Source organism: Vulpes lagopus, chromosome 5 (assembly GCF_018345385.1).
Source record: "Vulpes lagopus strain Blue_001 chromosome 5, ASM1834538v1, whole genome shotgun sequence".
In the NCBI taxonomy this organism is placed as follows: domain Eukaryota; kingdom Metazoa; phylum Chordata; class Mammalia; order Carnivora; family Canidae; genus Vulpes; species Vulpes lagopus.
The window spans coordinates 25498181-25511316 of NC_054828.1; the positions used below are offsets into that span (position 1 = coordinate 25498181).

Sequence of the window (13136 nt, forward strand, 5' to 3'; positions counted from 1 at the left end):
TTTGATGGGATAAGGCCAGGTGTTTCCTGTGGGGGGTACCCAGGGGAATGGAGGAAAGGCACATACCACCAAAAAGGTTGATGACCCATGGATTCTTAGAAGTGGAAGTTTTGTCACAGGACTTCTTCCTTGGCAAGTTTTATTTCTTTTTACCTTTGTTAAATTTGATGGATGAAAAATGGTAATTTATTTTAATCCATAATTTTTTTATTACTAGTGAGGGGAGTATTTTCAGATATTTAACCATTTGTGTTTTCTCATTTGCAAGTTGTAACTATGTTATTTATAGTGAAAGTACTCTTTGTTTTTAATGATTCTAGAAATGATTCTATAAATCCAAACTTACTGGATATTCTCTATAAGTTTTATATATGAAAAATAATTTTTATCATAGTACAGTAGGCATTTGTATTTCTACAACCCTTAAAATGTGAATACTACCTATTATCTAAAAACTGTGTCTGATTAGGTAGACAATGACATTTTTTCCTTTTCAGCTAGATTCCTTAAATAATCTCTGGACAGCGGTAACAGTAAATACTAAGTAGAGATTGTGTTTAGCTCCTGGTTGTACCCTTGTAGTACAGAATTTGTCATTGTTTTATCCAGGACGTTGTGAGTTTTATCAAGCATAGACCATGTAGCAAGGATGTAGTGAACTTTTTTCTTTCGTTTTTACAGGGAATTGATGTCGATGCTGAAAACTGTGCAGTGTGTATTGAAAATTTTAAAGTAAAGGACATTATCAGAATTCTGCCGTGCAAGTATGTTTTTTTTCCTTCCCGAGATGCTACAAATTACTGGATCAGTTTCAGGTTTCTGACAAAAGTGTTAACGCGTCCTTTTATGACGTGAGGATCTTGCTATCGCGTAATGATCTTGTGATCATCTCATCCTTTAGGAAGAAAGCTTCAGGCCTTCTAGGCTCCTGGATTATATTACTTTAAAATTGCTTAGGCGATCGCAGGTCCTAAGGCAGACCTGTTATAGATCTTTGCCATGGATTGGCCTTTAGTCTGAAACAAGGCTTCGTTCCTGGGAATTCCATCATATATTTGGCTGTGCAAAATGTACACTGTGTGGGAGCAAGGAAACTGAAGCATGACTCGTGAGGACCCTAGGGAAAGGGCGAGAAGTGGCTAGCAGAGAGAGTGGGTCAGAGAGGGCAGTGGTTTGCTATTATTTACACCCTTAGTTTTAGTTCTTTTGGGAGTTCTGCAAAATAAGAATTTCTCACTTTAGGTGAGAGGGGTTTTGCATTAGCAGTGGGAAGTTGGGATTTCCGTTTTTTTTTAATGATGGGATACTTTGATTAACTGATAACCATTTAGAAGAATGGCTTTTATCAGAAGGGTGTATAGAAATTATAATATGCTTTCAGCCTGATCAATTTTAATTTTGTTTCCAACCTATTAGAAGCAGGTCAGAAATTGATATGTAATTATGGTTATGATACTACATAAGTACTACATAAGTAGTATGTATATAAATACTCTGTAATAGATTAAGTTTTCAGTAATTCTGTAGAAAAAACAAATGAACAAATGAACATCAGAATAACAAAAGTTTCCAGAATAAAGATAGCTAACTTCAGTCTACAGGCTTCTATCTGAGGTTGGTTTGGTGGGTACTATTAATAAATTAGACTCAGTGTGTCCTCTGGAAAGTTTTTAAAATAGAAAACAATTTTTATCTAGGATGGTTCAGGGCTAGTCTTTCTGACTTAAGAATGATGCTTTGGGATGCAGCACAAATGAACAGCCTGAGGCTCATTTCCTTTGCAACACTAGATCTGCCCTGCTGGGTCTTGTCCTTTACCGTCAACAAAAGTGTTGCTTATGCTCATTTCCTGATCTCCTGATCTGGGGTTTTTTACTTATTTCCCCTCATTTTCTCCCACGCTTTAACAATATTTCCCAATAAAGCCAACCTATTTCCTTTGTGTTTTTGTGAAAATTATTCCACTGGGTCAGTTTCATTTCAGTTTGAGGATGGAAAGATCAGAAGACCAGCTGGGCTAGACTATGTTATATAATTACGTACTGTTGTTTTTAACTGCACTAACAGACTTCCATATGAAGAAAAGGTCTTCATAGAACAGCATGAATGAGGAACTCGGTATTTACTGTGCTCAGCACTGTTGTAAACATGTTACTTATTTGCTGCTGAGAATAGCCTGCTGTGTAGGTGCAGAGGTTAAGCAACTAGTTCAGAGTCCCAGTATCACATCACACAGCTAGTATAGAGCCATGGGTCCTATACCCACTCTTCCTGACTCATCTTCATTCTTGCGGAAAACAGATTCACCACATAGAAGGCAAAGTTAGCCATAAGTGAGTAGAAAGAAAATACATAAGCAGTTTTTCTTTTTCTAATTCTGAAAGTGATCATTATAGAAAAATGTAGAGTATACAAAAATATGTTAAGACAGAAAATAAGTGTTTTTTTAAAAACCGAAAACCCAAAGATGATCTGTTTATATTTTGCTGTATTTCCTTTTGATTAATTTCATGGACTTATATAAGATACTCTCAGTTTATTATTATTAGTTTACTTCTGGTTTTCTTATGCTATATTTATTCCCACAAGGCTCGAAAGTAAGTTACAGAGGCACAGAAAAATACAACCTAGCATGAAGTGAAAATAAACCATGCTATTTTTGCGGAGTGAAGGGAAAATTTCCCTGTAAGTTCCAGATTCTGTTTAACATGGAAAGTAGAATAGATAATTACATAGAGTAAGTGAAAATAAAATGTTGATTTGAAGTCATTTTACTTGTATTGAGAAGATGAGTTAGTAGAATGTGTTGTTTCCTTTATAAGATATAAACATTTATTTTAAAACATTAACACATACTTAATTTTTTTAGGCATATTTTTCATAGAATATGCATTGACCCATGGCTTTTGGATCACCGCACGTGTCCAATGTGTAAACTTGATGTCATCAAAGCCCTGGGATATTGGGTTTGTTACATTTTTGTTTATATTCAATCTCTGCCCCGGTTCTTCCTGAGCGATTCAATTTCATTACTGACCAGAGGCAAGAGGAATGGACTAAGTGTTCCTTCAAACATCTTTGTGGTTCCCTGAAGAAATTTTCCTCCTGATTAAAAATGAATGTTTAAGACATTCCAAAAAATTTATGAACTCTACTGCCATTGTGATTGTAGATGATATGCTAGATGTTCCCCCCAGAGAGTTTGTAATTGCTTAGAGCAATGTATTTTGTTACGCTGCCCTGTAGAATGTATATATGCTCATCAGTTTCATATAAATGAGAATTACAAATGTTTGAAATGAAAGGAGCCTCATACATTTTCTGGCTCAAGATGCTATTTTACATATGAGGAAACTGAAGCCAACACTTCTTGACACCAGGTCTCAGATTCCTGGGTTTGAAAATCAAATCCTGCTGGGGGAAAAAAAAGTCCTGCTGGGGAAATTGGTCCTGTGTGGAATTTGCTCCATCGGCTTGTGGTACTTAGGTGGTTGTAGGACCTTCCTCCCAAAACAGAGACATGAGGGCAGAGTGAAAGTGGGTGCTTAATAGTAGCCTGCCATGTCCTGAGGGCCTGATGTACATTATTACATCATACCCTCATAGTCACTTCAGGAGGTAAGTACTGTTTCTCTCCCTATTTTACTAAATAGGAACTTGAACTAAAAGAAAAGCCAAGCAGCTCACTGAAGGTCACACAGCTAGTTATTTGGGAATGTTCTTTCAGACACAGTTTGCTTAATTCCAGGGTACAAGCTTTTAACTAATAATCCCGTTCAAAAGGGGGAGACATAGAAGAAAAAAAATGGATTTTTCTAGATTGTTAAAATTTTTGTTTTTACAGTTTTTGTATATTAATGTCTTAAAATATTCTTGATTAACTAGTAAATAGTTTTGAAATAATGATTTTTGAAGGGCATCTGGGTGGCTCAGTTGGTTAAGTATCTGCTTTCAGCTCAGGTCATGATCCCAGGGTCCTGGAATTGAGTCCCACATCAGGCTCTCTGCATAGCAGGGAGTCTGCTTCTCCTTCCTTTTGCCCATACCCTCTGCTTGTGCTGTCTGTCTCAATCTCTAAAAATAAGTAAAATATTTTAAAAAATAAAGATCTTTGGAAGAAGTAATTTAAATATCATGGAGTTTTCTTATTGCTAAACTTTTTTTTTTTTTTAGGGTTTTTTAAATAGTGTTTATGATACAGTTAGAAACCACGAGGAGGTCTTCCGTGATAAGCATTTCATGCACTTTATAGCCCCAGAAGCCCTCAAGGTGTCCTCTCACCTTCTAGTTTGGAGAGTCTTAACACAATAGTTCAGAGACTGCTGCCTTGATTGCCACTGTAATTTTCTGTGAATTAGATTTTTCTTTTTTCTTTTTTTTTTTTTTTAAGATTCATGTAGGGAGAGTGTGTGTGTGCATGCATACACGAGTGGGGGCGGCGGGGGCAGGCAGAGGGAGAGAATCTTCAGGCATATATTTCATACATGAACAATGAAGATTCTTCATTTTGTATCAGGTTGGGTTACTTTATTAGAATTGTTAATTTCAGAAAGCTTGACTAGTATGTCCCCAGAAAGTGTGATTTCTTTTTTTGAAGAACAGAAACCTATAGGGACTTTAAATCAAACTCTTAAGAAATTAGCTTGTCTTGCCCTTAGTTGCTTTTTACAATTATTAACAAGTGTGCCATTTTCTTGAGTCCCTTTGCCCCTCCTGCATTGGGTTGTAGACAGTTATGACACACTGTTTGGTAACTAGTTCTCACTCCCAGGAAAACAGCTGTGGTGAGAGGGCTGCCATCAGTCCTTCATGTGGACTTGAGAGGTGGTCCTTGCATTGGCAGCTACAACCTCCTCCATGCACCATTTGTCACTGTCGTTTTCATTCATTCAGCACGCATGTACCCGAGGAGTGCTCTCTCAGGTGCTAGATCGGAACTTGACTTGGGGAGACAAAGATGAGTAAAACAGAGCCCTTCTGCTTGTGGGCTTTCAGTTTCTGGACCGTGGGGGCCAGGGCATACACCCACGCACAGAGCTGCAAAGGAGGTATGTTTGAAGTGCTGTGGAGCTCGGAAAAAGAATTTACTCTGCCACATGGAGTGGGACGATAAGAGGGTGGTTTTTTAATGAGAGGAGTCTGAGCTGGGTGTTAAAGGATTTGTGTGACAGATCAGTATATTGCAGATGAGGGTGTGACCATGTGCGCTTTGAGACTCGGCAGGTGTTAAATTTGGTGGGTATTTTGGTAACTAGGAAAACAGATGAAGGTACGCTGGTTGGGAGTTTGGACATTACAGCAACTCAGTTCAATTTGTGGCTTGGTGCGTTGGTATTAGGTTTTAAGGGTGTTCAGCTACTTACCAGTGAGAAGGAAGCTGTGTATCATGTGGTTCAGGAGCAGGGCAGTTCTGAAACTGCATGGAGCAGCAGTGAGAGTACGGAGCCCCGAGAGCCCGGGGAGGGAGGTGGAACCAGCACTGTGTTCTCACGTGAAGCCCACGCTCTCTGTGAACCCACCATCACCCCTCCTTTGCTAGGTTACCTCACCAGTGGTTTCCTCTCTCACATGTGGCTCTGACTCTGGCATTAATCAGAAAGGTACTGGATGAGCCTCCGTTGGAAACTGGGCAGTCACTTTCCTTATTCTATTTTTTTCTTGAACGCAGCAGATGGGGGCATTAGAGGTAGACTAGTAGCTGATAGACACCATCGTTAGGGAGCCACAGCTGATTCTTTTTAGGTGAACCACATGCTCTCTGTAGCCCCCTGTTGTCAGACACTGTTCTTCCCCAAAACCCCAGTACCTGCAGGAAAGACAGGGCAGTTAGGAGCAGTCATCCAAACACCACCACAGCCAGGCTGATTGACCACATCTGTCCAGGAAGCGAGGACAAAGCTTCACTTTCGGTCCCTAAAAAGTTTAAAAGGTGGCATTGCTTGCATCAGGGGAAACGCGGTTTTTCAAATGAACAGTGTTTAGGTCTTGGAAAGCTGCTTACTGAGAAGTAATTCATTCAAGATATTAGTGTTCTTGCCATATTCTGTGTATAAAAATAAATACTTTGTAGGAATCATGAGTAATGGTTATGAAATGACAGGTAAGCTTTGGTGGTGTTACTCAGACAAAGTATTTTCTTTTGTTTCCTCAAGGGAGAGCTTGAGGATGTGCAGGAGACACCTGCTCCAGAATCTACCCCTGGGAGCATTTTGGCTGCAAATTTGAGTATTACTTTACAAGATGACAGAAGCGAGGGGAGCAGTTTGCCATCGTCTTCCGCTAGTGATTCTGCACCACAGTGTGATGCCAGTTTTAAAGAAGATGCAAGTGAAAACACAGCCTTACTAGGTAAGCACCTTGCAGGTCATAAAACAAAATGATGTTAGTTGGGGGGGAAAATGCAGAAAAACATAAAGGAAGAGTGAAAACCATCATCCCACACCTGCAAATACCATTTAACATTTTGACAAATACCTTTTTGGATGTTTTTCTGTGTTGAAGGATGGGGAGAATATCACTTATGCAATGTTAGGTAACCTGTTTTTTCTCTTGATGTGTGAAGCTCTTTTTATGTGGTAGGTACATGATTCTATCAAATTATTTGCCAAGTGAAAGAAAACACCATTAGAATTTTTATTACAATTTTTTTTTTAAAGAATTTATTTATTCATGAGAGACATAGAGAAAGAGGCAGAGACACAGGCAGAGGGAGAAGCAGACTCCACACAGGGAGCTCGACGCGGGACTCGGTCCTGGGTCTCCAGGATCACACCCTGGGCTGGGCGGCACTAAACCACTGAGCCACCCGGGCTGCCCCAGAATTTTTATTACAATTGAATTAATTTACAGGTTATTCTGATTGGGAAGGATTGATGTTTCTAATTTTGAATTTGGCCTTACGAGAAGAGGATGCATATTTTCCAAATCAGTGCTATTCAAACTGAATCAGTTTTGTGTTTGACATGTTTAGGATCTGTGATGTAAAGATAGCTAGAAATATTAGAACTTAAACTGGTACCAAAGGAAAAAGACCACATTGTGGAAGAGAAGGGGAGCATCCAGCCTCCTCCTGGGACTGAACCACCTGAGGGATTCCATCAAATTGAGCCCAAGTACATACCACTGTAATTTTTGCCATTGCCGTCAGTCTCCAGAAAAGAAACTGAATTTCCTTTCTCTAGTACCTGACCACCCTTGAGATAATTAAAGATTGATAAGGAGCCTTGTCCTGACTAAATGTCCTTCAAAAGCAGTCCCCTACTTTTTCGTGCATTCTTTTTTTTTTTTTTTTTTTAAATTTTTATTTATTTATGATAGTCACAGAGAGAGAGAGAGAGAGAGGCAGAGACACAGGCAGAGGGAGAAGCAGGCTCCATGCACCGGGAGCCTGACATGGGATTCGATCCCGGGTCTCCAGGATCGCGCCCTGGGCCAAAGGCAGGCGCCAAACCGCTGCGCCACCCAGGGATCCTCGTGCATTCTTTTTACCTGTCGTACATTGGTTTCTCAGCGTCTCTCCTCCTCTCTCAGAACTAAGATGATATCCTGTGAAATAATGCATAGAAGTAAAAGTGGAAAAAGTAAGCTAGATTATAGAACAACAGAATGTTAGATTCCTTCTGAAGCTGGGCCCTCTGTGCGTGTTTGCATGTGCCATTGCATGCACCCTTGCTTACTTGCTATTTCCTTTTCTTTTTTTTGTCCTTTTTTTTTTTTTTTTTAATTTCCAACTATTTGTTCACCAGTAGGTTGACAGGTAATTTAAATAATACTGTTCTTTTCTACTTTATCATTGTACCAATATAATTTGAGAAATACTAAATTGGAGAAATCAGTTCTTTTAAGCAGACATTAGTACTTCCAGTATATAGTATGCCTTTAAGTTGAGAAAACATTTACTGGGCTCTTAGGAGCAACTAGAAATAAAACATGCAAATTATTAGTGGTACACTGCTCGCTGGAGAGTGTTTCTCTGGTGAGTGCTCCTTCTGTTATCTAGTTGACCTTGGCTCTGACTTTAGGTGAGTTCAAATATTTGGTTCTGTATTTAAGGAAGTATTCTATTACTGTAAGAAATTTAGTGCTGAAATTATTTCGTGCTACTCTTCCTAGTAATACCAGTCTGTCTGTTGTTGAATTCCTCTTCAAAGATAGTTTAACCTCTCTGTGTCTGTGTTTAATCATATGTAAAATGAGCACAATAACATCCTAGACCTCTTGGGTCACAGCTATAACCCAGTAAATGCTCATTGTTTTCATGAGCAGTGACACCATCATCGTCATCATAGTTGCCTGGTTTACTTTTGAAAACCTACACTAATGCCACCAACTAAGACTGTGTCTTCTTTATAGCACCATGCTGATCAGAGTTTAGGGTAATACTAGAAAACCTCTCATACTATATATGAGAAACATACTTGTATATTATTCATGATTTTCTGGAATGGGTTGCCATTTTTATATGTAAATTTTATTTAAATTTTTCTGTAATTTGTTTCTTAACTTAGGGCATCCATGTAGTCACAGTGTTAGTGTAATTAAAGTTTAGAATATGCTGAGGGACTAACACTGGCTTTTGTCGCTTCGCTGTAGAAACGGGCAGGAGTGACCTTCAACGTGGAGGACCCATCTCCTAGTGCACATCCTGGTGACTGCATCATGGACAGAGCTTTGGCTTGAATTAAAGGACTTTTTTTTTTTTTTTTAACTTTAGCACATAGTTTGTATATTTGAAAATAATGTACATCCTTTTACCTTTCAGGTTCTGATTTGATATATAAAGGGCTAAGATATTTTATTCTTAAAGAGACATTTTGATTAGTCTTAATATATTTATATACTAAAATGTATCATTTATGATAAACAGTATGTTGCTTTGGACTATTACAGAGACCACTAGGAAGGCACTCTAAAAGGGATGGGGTGGGGGAGAGTTTCTGAATAGTAGACTAGTTGCTACGGTACTGTGAAAACAGGATTATTTTCTTTCTCAAGGATAGTTTAGGCTAAGCAACTGAATATAGACTAATGGAATTGGAATTATATAATTCAATTCAGTAGTTGATCATGAGTTTTCCCTGGAGGAAAGACTTTTCTAGAACATTAAACCTGTGAATGAGATGAAAGAAATCTATAGCTTTCTTGAACCTCCATGTTATCAGATAAAGACTTTGAAACCTAAGAATACTTCTGGTTTTCTCTTTGGAATTATAGGAAAAGCACTAGATGACTTTAGGATTTGCATTTTTCCTTTTTAATTCTTAATTTCTTGTGACAACCTAAAGGAGAAGGAAATTTGTCCATTTATTCTACAAATAGAACTAAGATTCTGCATCACACATGAGCAATAAATTCATTGCCTTAAGGAGATAGAATAGGCAGACTGAGACTTTTGGAAATGATGAATATATTGGTTCCAACTACGATTTTATCTTTATAATTAAAAGGGGGATAGATGGAGAATTTTGATCATTGTTACAAAATAAGCAAGCAGTTTTGATTGATTTAAAGCAGACTTAATAATCATGACCTTGTGTAATCATCTCTCCTTTTTAATCTTAGCTGTTCTTGTAAGTGAAAAGGTCAGGTTAATGTAACGCTTTTGAAGACTGCGCTCTTAAGTTTTCCAAAGTGATTAAGCACACACACACACACACACACACACTCTTCTCCTTTCCCTTCTTGGAGGTGGAAGTTGAGGAGGGTGAGGGAGAGGTTTTTTTAAACTTGAAGCTGTTGTCCTTTGTTGTTTCTAAGCTAGTTGCTGTGTATATGTTTATTTTGTGAGTAAAAATAAATGCCTATTGAGAAAAATAGAATTACTTAAATTTAAAGAATTTATTTTACAGCTGCATCTAAGTTGTGTATAGTTTTTTTTTTCCCCCCAAACTGTTGCATCTGGATTCTAGCCAGTCACAGTGGAATACTTGGTGAGTTTTACTTTACCTCTTTTTTTTTTTTTCATTTAACTGAAGTAAACTCTGGCCAGATTCAATTTGAGGAGCTACTGAAACTTTCTTTGAGCTCTCATTTAACAGCCTCAAAGTAGGTTTCCATAATAGCCATTATCGTTGAATTCTGCCTTCTGTGGTTTATTGAGAATGGAAAAGTATGTCTTTGATTCTGTACCATGTAAGTTTTTTGCTCTTTGTATTTTAAGATACATACTTGGGAGAAATGCTTTAAAAATTAGCAGTTCTTTCTGGTATCCAATGAAGTAGACTTTTAAAAAGAATACTGTAACAGATCAAACACACTGTTTTTTATACTTAAGAAGTATAATGTCTGGGATCCCTGGGTGGCGCAGCGGTTTGGCGCCTGCCTTTGGCCCAGGGCACGATCCTGGAGACCCGGGATCGAATCCCACATCGGGCTCCCGGTGCATGGAGCCTGCTTCTCCCTCTGACTGTGTCTCTGCCTCTCTCTCTCTCTGTGTGACTATCATAAATTAAAAAAAAAAAAAAAAAAAAATTAAAAAAAAAAAGAAGTATAATGTCTTAATTAGCTATCAGACATAGCTTTCCTTCATTTAAAAATTTTAACACTAAACTATAAATATAAGAGATTGGAAGGATTGTAGTGGTCTGGTCCCATGTCTAGAAATAGTCCCATCTCTCTCCTTCAGTAGCAGAGAGAAAGGAATTATCAAGAGAAAATAGAAAACTGCAGCACTTTAAAAGTTTCCTTTGTTAGGCTTTTTTTAGATAGAAATAAATATGATAGAGAAGGGTCAAATATTAGCAGAAGTTTTGCTGAGACATAAAATTGATGAAATGCTACTTGGAATATGGGGAATGTAATGAAGGAGGAGTAAACCAGAGTGGTTTGATTAAGGTTAGTCATACTATTTATGGCAGTAATCATTTTCCTTCCACAAATGTCCATTTGTTTACAAATAGTGTAGAAACAATATACATTTTTTTACCTTTCAAAGTCACGGGTCAGCGTGTAAAAGACGCAGTTTGGCCTTGAATGTGAAGCACTGTCATCTGCTGCCTACCTGGAGCTGCTTCTGGGTTTCCCACCGGAAAACCACAAAGGCTGGGAGGAGGCACAAAAACACGGCACCTTGGGCAGGTAAACCTCCTTGCTTGCTGATGTTTTGGGGATCTTCAATATATAAAGCTTTTCTTGAGAGATTGTTCAGTGCAGTCACTGAGGAGTGATGACAATAAAAGGCCGAATTGCAGTGTGCCCATTAGCAGTTTGCTCTCTGTGGGGTGCACGATGACAAAATCTCCGGAAGCGAACCACTGGTCTGACCTCAGTAACATCAGAATTGAAGCTTTGCACTTGGGCAGTCTTTCCAAGAGGAGTCCTCCCAAAAAGGGCTCAGATATTTTTTAACGGGAAAAAAAAAAAAAAAAAAAAAACCAACAACTGGCGAACCTGAGACATCTGGCCTTAACTGAGTAGTAAATACCTTTCTACATACTTTACAGTATACTTGCTGAGTCCAGGACTGCCAGAACCATAAAATAATAGACTTTCAAGAACAGGTGTGTTCCCACTTGGATGAAATACCTAGGGTAACCAAATTCCCCAAGAGGATAGCTTAATTGGCAAATCTCTTCTTTTGAGAACATTAAAATTTATTTGCTCAGTGAAGGCTGAGATTAAATCAGTATGTGTATGCTACTAACTAGAATTTGAAGTAATTATATGTTTGGTTAAAAGCAGTTTCTTTGAGCTCAGCGCAGTTTGTGATTTACAAAGCACAGGATGCTGGCCTGAGCCAGTGAATCTTCTGTATAACCTGTGCTGTTTCTGTGATGCAACAACTAATTAGAAAAGCCACCTACACCTTTCCCAGTTAATTTCGTATTTGAAGTTTTAAAAAGACAAGCATTTCACTTTAAAAAATGCTAAGGTGTGGGATCCCTGGGTGGCTCAGCGGTTTGGTGCCTGCCTTTGGCCCAGGGTGCAATCCTGGAGATCCAGGATCGAATCCCACGTCAGGCTCCCGGTGCATGGAGCCTGCTTCTCCCTCTGCCTGTGTCTCTGCCTCTCTCTCTCTCTCTCTCTCTCTCTCTCTGTGACTATCATAAATAAATAAAAATTAAAAAAAATAAAATAAAAAATGCTAAGGTGTAATTCTAATTATAAAAGTGAAATTTCGGGATCCCTGGGTGGCGCAGTGGTTTGGCGCTTGCCTTTGGCCCAGGGCGCAATCCTGGAGACCCGGATCGAATCCCACGTCAGGCTCCCGGTGCATGGAGCCTGTTTCTCCCTCTGCCTGTGTCTCTGCCTCTCTCTCTGTCTCTCTGTGACTATCATAAATAAATAAAAAATTAAAAAAAAATAAAATAAAAGTGAAATTTCTACAATATCATCACTAGCCATGCAGATAGAGATTGACCTTTATTCTAAGAGTAAGTATAAAATAAGTTGTAAATTGAAGAAGGTATGTGGATCATATTAAGAATAAAAAAAAGTCCCTTCTTTTTGATGAAGTATAGGCTGAGAAGCCTGGGAACACCAGTATTTCTGTGGGCTTTTGACTGCATAGATATTGGGTCCCAGGATTATAAGTGCTTTTGAAAGCATCTTAGAGATTTCCTAATTAGAACAGTAGTGATTGTGTAAGAACAGACAGATTAAAGTGAAACCAACAAAATGTCTTAGTAGGTAGAGGGTGCAAGAATTTTAAAGAATTAAAGTTCTGGCCATGCATTAATTTTCCAGATATCATTAACATGTTATCTTAATGGGGTGCCTGGGTGGCTCAGTTGGTTAAGTGTCTGCATTTGGCTCAGGTCATGATCCCAGAGTCCTGGGATTGAGCCCCACATCGGGCTCCCTGCTCAGTGGGGAAACCTGCCTCTCCTCCCTCTACCTGCTGCTCCCCACCGCTTGTGCTGTCAAATGAATAAAGAACATCTTTTAAAAAATATATTATATGAAGGTGCTATTACTCAGAGTATTTAAAATAGGTACATGAGGGGCACCTGGGTGGCTCAGTCCATTAAGCATCCAAATCTTCATCTCATCTCCGCTCAGGTCTTAATCTCAGAGTTCTGTATTCAAGCCCTGTGTTGGGCTCCACACCAAGCGTGGAGCCTACTTAAAATAAAAAAAAAAAAAGAAATAGGTATGGGATCTATTATTCTTGGGAATGTAAACCATTACAGAATGTA

The 13136-nt window shown here is 38.6% G+C and overlaps 1 protein-coding gene and 1 non-coding gene across 4 annotated transcripts in view; both read left to right on the plus strand.

Annotated features, from left to right (window-relative positions):
* Positions 1–13136, plus strand: part of RNF149 (ring finger protein 149) — a 32024-nt gene that overhangs the window by 15800 nt on the left and 3088 nt on the right. For 2 of the 3 annotated variants that reach the window (XM_041755357.1, XM_041755359.1), the window contains exons 4-7: positions 682–764; positions 2870–2966; positions 6153–6348; positions 8593–11076. In XM_041755357.1, the coding sequence (XP_041611291.1) occupies positions 682–764; positions 2870–2966; positions 6153–6348; positions 8593–8636 (420 nt within the window). In that variant the 3' untranslated portion in view covers positions 8637–11076. The remainder of the gene's footprint in view (positions 1–681; positions 765–2869; positions 2967–6152; positions 6349–8592; positions 11077–13136) is intronic. The other variant, XM_041755358.1, reaches the window with a different exon arrangement.
* On the plus strand, positions 11154–11268 carry LOC121492297. The gene has a single exon (XR_005988192.1). It is a non-coding gene; the product is annotated as a small nucleolar RNA SNORD89 (small nucleolar RNA).